The sequence below is a fragment of the Henckelia pumila genome, chromosome 2 (genome assembly GCF_033568475.1).
Source record: "Henckelia pumila isolate YLH828 chromosome 2, ASM3356847v2, whole genome shotgun sequence".
NCBI classification, from domain to species: Eukaryota; Viridiplantae; Streptophyta; class Magnoliopsida; order Lamiales; family Gesneriaceae; genus Henckelia; species Henckelia pumila.
The window spans coordinates 19241628-19250307 of record NC_133121.1 but is presented as its reverse complement, the minus strand read 5'-3'; the positions used below and the strand labels follow the sequence as shown (position 1 = coordinate 19250307).

The window sequence follows — 8680 nt, the reverse complement described above, 5'->3', positions numbered from 1 at the left end:
TATCATATATGTAAAACTTGAAATTTAAAAAACTAACTATTTTTTCTCCTCAAAAACTCTAAAAACTATAATAATTATTTTATGAAATGATGTTACAATTAACGAAGAAATATTTTTACAAGAGTTGGAGATGAATATCTTCAATTGTTTTTAGAAAAAACTATAAGATTGATATTATTTAAATATTATTGAAGTCTGTAAATATATCTATGTTAATCAATCTACTACGGGTTAGTTGATAAATTTTAAAAAAAAAGTCTATAAAAAATATGGATGGCACGTCTCACATTAAATTAAAGATCCTGTAAAAATTACATTGATGCAAATTTTCAATCAGATGAATAAATAAAGAAAAATATGCAATAAAACGGTTGAGATAAAATATGGAATGTTAACATTTGTAATTAAAGACATTCAAAATTCAATCAAAAATTTCAGCAATGAGAGCACTGTAAGCAAAAAAAGATCAGTAGATTTCGAAAAAACGAGAAATCAAAAAGAAAAGAGGATGTCCAAAAAAATACATTGATCATTAACGACACTGACATACAAGTAATGGAAGACGATATAACATACCAGAATGCAGATGAGAATGATGAAATTATTGTTATTCTTTGCAAGTAAATATTTTTAGCATAAAAAAGAGACCGTCTGATTAAATAATAACGATAGAAAAATGAAAATGATTGATGAAGATAGTATCACAATAATTGTTATTAAAGATGATGATAATAATGATTCTTTCATTAAGAATAAAAAACATATGATATGAAAAATCGTTAAAATGAGAAAAAAATCCCAAATATAAAATAAACAAATATTTGATGCAATAATTTAAATTAAGGTTTAGAATGTATTATCTATACCAATTTTTTTTTTTCCAAAAATCAATAGTGATCAACATATAACATAGAAAATTACAAAATCATATTTATTATAATTTGATTAACATATCTCACTTATTAACAAATAAAGAATAAACCATGCATACATGAGATAGAAAATAAGACGAATTCATGGTACGAAGCATGTCATATTTTCTCAAGATTAATAAAAAAGAATGAAAAACTCGATCGAGCTGTAATAATTACATAAATTTCAATATCATTATTGTGTTAATGTAAAATTACAATAAACGTAACACTTATATTTATAAGCTTACATGAATTATTGATAATGTCTTATTCTAAACTGTTAATGTAGATGTAAAATAATCATGACCGTAAATAATACAAACATTGAAACTGCAAGTGTTACATTGTTCGAAAATGTTGAAAATATTTTTATTAGTTGCATGTCGAAGATTATATTGATTACATCACTAAGACATGTAATAGTTTTTTTTTCCAAAAAGTATATATTATTACCATGAAAATCATTCATAAAATGCGTGTTAATATATTTTCATCTCAATTAATTTATTTAATAACGTTTATCGACAACAAAAGATGTTCCCACGTGCAACGCACTTGACTTTTACTAGTAGTTAACAAATATATACGTAAGTTGACTAATTTTTTATATTATAAAATATTTCGTATATTTTTATAATCAATAAAAATATTTTAAAAAAACCATCTAGACTCCGTCCAAGTAGCGCTCAACTACCGCCTAACGCTTTTTAAAACATTATTATTGTTAATAATAAAACTTTTTCAATCATAATAATTGTTAAAAGAATCAAAATATCCCACAGTGAATCAGTAATAACTCAATACCGAGCGACTAATTAGACATTCTTCGACACGTAACGAACAAAAGCAGTGAATTACAAATAAATTACGTACAAAACTGTTAAGCAAAATGTCTGGTCTCACAGCATCGTTTTGCCTTTCTCTTCACCAGTTTTCATAAAAACACAAAATAGTCTGTATGTTTCCTCTCCCCGATTAACAATTTACTATTTTTTTGGGGAAATCTGTTGATCGGGCCCTATATCTCGTGATCCGGTGTTAATGTAAGGTCCTCGAAAAGTCGCCTGAGGTGGCAGTGGCTTTGACGAATCTATCACAGGAGTCCTTGATGACCTCGACCTGTACAAAACGAGACGATCATATGCATAGTAACATTCATTAGTGGCTAATAAGCATAGCACAAAATCGACGATTAGTCACCTACGCCATGTAAAAAGGGAATGCCAAGCCTGCTGAAGCAAAAGCTAATAGGCCTATTGCAACGAGGGCATTGCGTTGACGGGACATCAATATTAATATAGATGGACCAAAGAATCTGTAAAACGAGAATAAATAAAAAGTAAAAGCCAACATGCAAGAAATGTAATTCAACTAATGGAACCATAATAGTTATCAGAAGTACAAAGTGCATCAAGAAATGAGGGTGTTGTAGAGCCCAGACAAGAGACGTATGGTGAGGCAAGTGGCTTATGAAATTGAGGCATCTCAAGGGCGTAATACGGTAGATTTCAAATATTTTTTACAAAATTCCTACATGTAACCAAATACCTTAGGAACCATTGAAGAACAACAGATCATATGCCAGTCAATTTATTAGTAAAAGAATGAGTAGCTATTATCTTGCATTTCACCCTGAATTTATTATCTCTACATTTAAGCACTTAAAATGTGTCTTGATACAACACCAAAGTTGGAGCTTCAAGGTTAAGGCACACGCTTCATAAAAGAACTGAGACTTGGCATGGCTCAAGGTTCAAAGGGTGAGCCTCATTAAGCTTCGAGCCCAGAGCCTAGGCACAGATCCTGTGGCCTCTTTAATAACTATTAATAGAATGTTTTCAATGTAATGCAATCCGAAGAAGTATAAATTATAGGATGTAGCATCGAAGATGTCTCTTTCCTTTCTTTGTAAGTCATATGCATCAGAGCAGATGTCCAGTGATTATATAAAATGGAAATTTTGTTGACAAAGACAAATTTCATGGATCAAGTGTATATGATTTAACTTACACTATTTTTCTGGCCAAAACATTACGCATATAGACTAACATGATTAAGTTATAACATACATCAAACCATTCTTACTTAACACGATTTTTCAAATATCAATTGTGGAATCATAACATAAATCGAATATGGACAAATCGTTTGTTATGCTTTCGCCTTTCAGTGATAATCAATTAAGCCTTCCAATAGTACATACTCAATCACTCACTCCTAGGGCATAAAGAAGCACTTATAGGACCGGGGCATAAAGAAGCGCCTGTAGGACCGTGGCAGGCGGAACCCTGCTTGCCCCCCTTGAACCAAAAAATTGAATTTTCTGTGTATTCATTTTTTAAAAAAGTTCAAGTACCGTTCCCTTTAGTTCACCTCCCAGGCCTTTTCCTATCTCGTTGCCCTTCCCCCAGGATCTTCTACAGATATAGAATCATGGAAGGATATTCCAGTTGATAGCAATCAATAATCATCAAGAGGCACACAAAAAACCTTGGTCTCAAATGGCTCATTCGTATCCATTAAAAAACATGATCTCTTGAAAATATATCTACTACTTTGCCACAAAACATGATCTCCAGTTTCGACGGTTTAAAAATCAGAAACGAACCCAATAATTGTGCACGGCAGGCAAATAGGGTTTCTAATGAGAGATATATAAAATTAAATCCAACTAAACCTCAAGAAATTTTCAATATTCTTTCATGATGTCACTTTGTTTTTGACAAACCAAGCTCAAGAATCTTTCATGATTCACTAATAACTTATTTTCTATCTTATTAGTGACAGATACAAAGAAACTGCCAGGCTCATTTTCTTTCTGTGGGTCAATCCCCAACCACATAAAAGTATGTCTTCAGTCAGGGCAGGGCAGACCCAAAAAAAAATCATCGGGGGGCGCAATTTCTTAGTTCCAACACCCAAATACACCAAGAATAATTTCAAGATCATACTCTAACATTCAAGTTTAATTCTCTAATGTCCGGTTTTTCATGTCCCAACAGCAAGCACACAAATTCTTTAAAAAAAAATTGAGGCGGCACCAAACAAATTATTGAACTGGAATAAATTTCCCTGCTCCCTCCTGTTTCAATTTCATTCTAACCAACTCCATGTGCGACTGGAGTTCGGAAATCGTGTAATTTTTTATTTTATTTTTTTGATCCAGAAATCGTGTAAATTACAGAAACAAGAAAAGCTTCATTTTACTTCTAAGCGAAAAAAATATATATTACTTAGCAAATTATTCCGAAGAATTCCAATTGATTTGCAATTGCGTATGGAATAAAATGATTACCTGGTGAAGAACCAAGAACTGAAGACGAGCGATTAGAAGATGAAAGTGCAACTGCGATGGGTATTCCTTGTTTCAAGCGATATCGGTCTCGTTTGGTATCGAAAACAGAACTAAAAAGCATAATTATTTTTTATTAAGGCGTTTGAATGATCATTTCAGTGATTAAAAAAATATTTTTAAGTCAAAATTAAAAAAATTTCAAAAGCCAAAAATTAAGGTTAAAAAAACACTTTTTAAAAAATATCTACGAAATTCAAACGGAAAAAGTGTATTTTCAATAAATTATGTAATGATTATTGTTTTTTCTGTTATGTTTTCTTTTTAATTAGACTTTGATTATAATTTAACTTTTTCAAAAACATTTGTTTCTAAAGTTTGACGCGCAATTTGCAATATTAATATTTGTTTTTTAATTATGTATAACAAACAAAATTCTAAAATATAAGTTTTCGCTTATTAGCTTAGGCTCTTTTGTTCTGCGTGTAAATCATATTAGCTTTAGCACAAAAATATTTGTGAAATCATCTCACTCTTAATTTTGTAATACATATCTTTTATCAAACTCAAATCATGAGAAATATTAATTTTTTTAAGTTAAAAGTAATACTTTTCTCTTTAGACTAGTGTATCGGTGGACGTGTGTTGTTTCCTGCCTTTTGGTGATAACAAAATAATACATCGTTGTTTTAGATCGGCCGCCATTTACTTGTATACACAGGTAATCTATCGACGTCAAAACATCAGCTGACCAAGAGATATCAACTGAAATAAGCAGTATCAGCTGATCAAAGCATGTCAACCGCTACTTGTCAATCGAGCAAGACATATCTACCGGCTAAGATATCTACTGAACTTCGAAGGTGTTAAGATACACGCCACATTCAGAAGTCACAGATTTCCAGTTCTCGAAAAGTTGACAAGACAACTTAAATGCAAAGGACGAAGCATTTAAGGAGTCGTCTGATAAAGTGAGAAATCCATAAATAACATTTAATGTGAAGACACATTGAATAGACAATTAAAAGCGCTCCTAGTACAAGATATTCAGAAGATATTATCATTGTTCACATATCAGAGATTGATATCTGACATCATAGACACTTTCTTACCGTTGACAGAAGAGAAAGACGTTGAAGAAAATTGATATAAATATCAGAGTCTCTCTACAAAGAAAAAGGCCACGCTTACAAAAAATTTGCATACTTGAGCTCTTGAATCTACTTTGAATACTCGACCGCTCATTCAACCCTTAGCTAAAAATCATATCCGATCTGCAAGGAGATCTTTTCAAGGGTTACTCAAATTCAGCTGTTGTTTGAAGAACACTATCTGCTACAAGGATTTGAGAGTCTAAGTCTTCAAGAAACTTAGACGTTTATCATCACCAACTGAAGAAAAGTTTGATAAGAGCTTTAAAACTTATCACTGATTCACTGTGAATTTAGGAGTTCCATCTTGGGCATTGGATAAGTCCTAACTTGGATCGGGTGTATTGCAAGACGTAATAACCAAAGTCTTCTAGTAAATCCTTTCGAGGTGGAAAAAGGGAAGACGCAGGAGATTGAGCTCCGAACAGCCAGAAACATATCTGTGCTTATTTACCTTACTGCATTACACTATTCCTTTATTATCATCTAGCATATGAAGAGTTGTTTCCGCACTATTATAAGTAGCTCTTATACTTCTAGCAAGCTAACAGAAAATAGGTTGAGTAAACTAGCATTTGCTCAATCACATTGCATTAGAGTTAAAGATTATCATAAGTGTGTATTCACCCCACTCCCCACCCAGGGGCGGCCCTGGCCCTGGGCAGCCAGGGCACGTGCCCAGGGCCCCATCCTTGTCTGGGGCACCAATATTTTTTTTTTATTATTATTATTATTATTATTATTATTATTATTATATATATATATATATATATATATATATATATATATAAATATTATATATTATGCTCTCACACAAAATCCATCCACATATAAGAAGGATTTGAGTTTTTAATTTTGAGAGTCGTTTCGATAATACTTTACTTTTTTGTTAGTTTGTGGTTTTGTGCGTGCGATTATATGAATTAACTATCAATAGTTTCAGTATTCAGAAAATAGAGAAGTACAAAACTTACGAAAATACACAAACACATTCGACAAAACGATCCAAAGTATGAATTACAAGACTCTTGTTCAATTTTATTTTATTTTCGGATTTCGATATATTGTTTAAAATTATTTTGATTTAATGTTTTTTTTGCATTATTTTGATTTAATGTTAGATGTTAATATTTGTTGTAATTTCACATAGATTCTGAAAATTCGAGGATTACAAGTCTGAAAATGAATATTTTGCCTATGATCGTGGTTGCGCATCAAATTTTATTTACTATTTCTGTGACTATTTCTGTGACTGTGGCATCCGTTGATAGAAGTTTTTCAAGTTAAAATTATTGAAATTTTATTTGAGAACCACAATGAGTCAAAAGAAACTGAATGGTTTGGCGATCCTCTGCATTGAAAAAAACATATTGGAAGATATATCTTATGACGACATAATTGATGATTTTGTTTCAAAAAACATAAGAAGAGCCCATTTTAAATAATATTTTTTGTTGATTAAATTATTTTGAGGAATTATGTAAACTTTATTTCATTTGTGTACTTTATTGATTTATATATTTTGGTTTATTTTGATTATGTTATTTGGATTATATATATATATATATATATATATATATATTTGAATTTTCTAGTTAATACGAAAGGCCCATAGTTTAAGCTTTTCCCAGTGCCTTGTTTTTCTTAGGACCGCCCCTGCCCCCACCCCCCTCTACACACGTATTCGATCCCCAACAACGTGATGTGTGCTTATATAATATATTTGTTGGAATCTAATGGGTGGAATTATGTTCTATTGGCAACTTTAGCAAATTTAAAATGATTTTTCAAAAACACAAGCGAAAGACTTAGAGTAGTCAAATATAAATGCAGTAAATAAATAAAGTAAATGACAGAAAGTAAATAAAGAGATAAATAAGAGAGGATATGTTTATGGAAGTTCGACGATAAATCGTCTACGTCTCTCTTTCTTGGTTAAGATCGATTAACCAAGGTATCACTAGCACTTCGTCTTGGCCTTGATGGCTCCAAAACAACACGATCATCGCATCTCTTGGCCTTGAAGGCTCCAAGGATAGCCTCACAACAACTCAAAACACTTGGCCTTAAAGGCTCCAAAAATAGCCACAACGACTCGATAAAACTCGGCTTCACACTCAAGTATACACAACAACGATTTTCAAGCACTTATACAACTCGATATACAAATATATTTTGAGGGACTTGATATAGGCTTGAAATGTTTGAATAATCGCTCAAATGATGCTTGAATGGATTAGATAATCAGATTGTGAGTTGTGTCTTCCAATGACCTCAGAATGCCTCTATTTATAGTGCTGAATCGCCTGAGATCGGACCATCCGATCAGGGCTTCGGAGCATCCGAACTGTACTGATTCAAATTCAAATATATTTGGTTGTGGCACTGTTCGGATCGTCCGAACTAAAGATCGGATCGTCCGATCGGCTGCATTAAATTCATTGTCGAGCAAAAGTCTCCGGACAAGATCTGTCATTGTCGTAAAGAGATCGGAGCGTCCGATCAGGTCTTCGGATCCTCCGAACACTGGCTTTGTGCCCTCCGAACTTGACTCCAAATATTAAGATATTGATTATATATTTTGAACCATCCGATCCCCAATCGGAGCGTCCGAACTCATGCTTCTTGTCCTTCAAACTAGCATCCGAACATTTTAAAATTGATGGAAATACTTCAGACCGTCCGAACGCATCTTCGGACCCTCCGAACTCTTCAATTCAAACACTTAGAATTTTTTCTTCAATTTTTGGCTATCGGTACTTGCTTTCAATATTTTTATTTAACGATAAATATTAATATCTCTAAATTTCTCACTTTAAAATATTAGTAACAATTAACCTAGTTTTGTAATCATCAAAACATAATATTTGAGACTTGTTAATGCACTAAAAATATTAATCTCACAATAAGAGATTTGTATGCGTTTAAGGCGTAACAATATTTGTTAATTAATTTGATTTATATTCAAATATGACTAATATCATAATGTTAAAAATTACAAAAGAATTTAAACTAAATTACAATTTAAAATATCGAAATAAAATAAAATAAAATAAAAACCAAAAGTGTAATATATATATATATATATATTATACAACAGCAATTTCGACAAAAAAAATGATGTCTTCTTTTGTTTAATAAACAGGTTCTTTATATATAGTATAGATATTTAAATAATTTAAAATATTTTTAAAACGGATAATGTTACACCAGACATCAAAAGGAGTTACGCTAAGGGTCTAGTACTTTATAATATAGTATAAATATGTACCGAATCAACCCAACTCACAAAAATAATCTATCAAAACTTGAAATAGAGATTT

General features: G+C 31.6%; 1 protein-coding gene across 1 annotated transcript; it reads right to left on the bottom strand.

Annotated features, from left to right (window-relative positions):
* Positions 1-1676: 1676 nt before the first annotated feature.
* On the bottom strand, positions 1677-4327 carry LOC140884094 (uncharacterized). Its single transcript, XM_073290760.1, has 3 exons — positions 4210-4327; positions 2119-2229; positions 1677-2033 (listed from the first exon to the last, which is right to left on the bottom strand). Exons 2-3 carry the CDS (start codon positions 2199-2201, stop codon positions 1901-1903), a joined length of 216 nt encoding a protein of 71 aa, XP_073146861.1. The 5' UTR covers positions 2202-2229; positions 4210-4327; the 3' UTR covers positions 1677-1900.
* Between the last annotated feature and the right edge of the window lie 4353 nt (positions 4328-8680).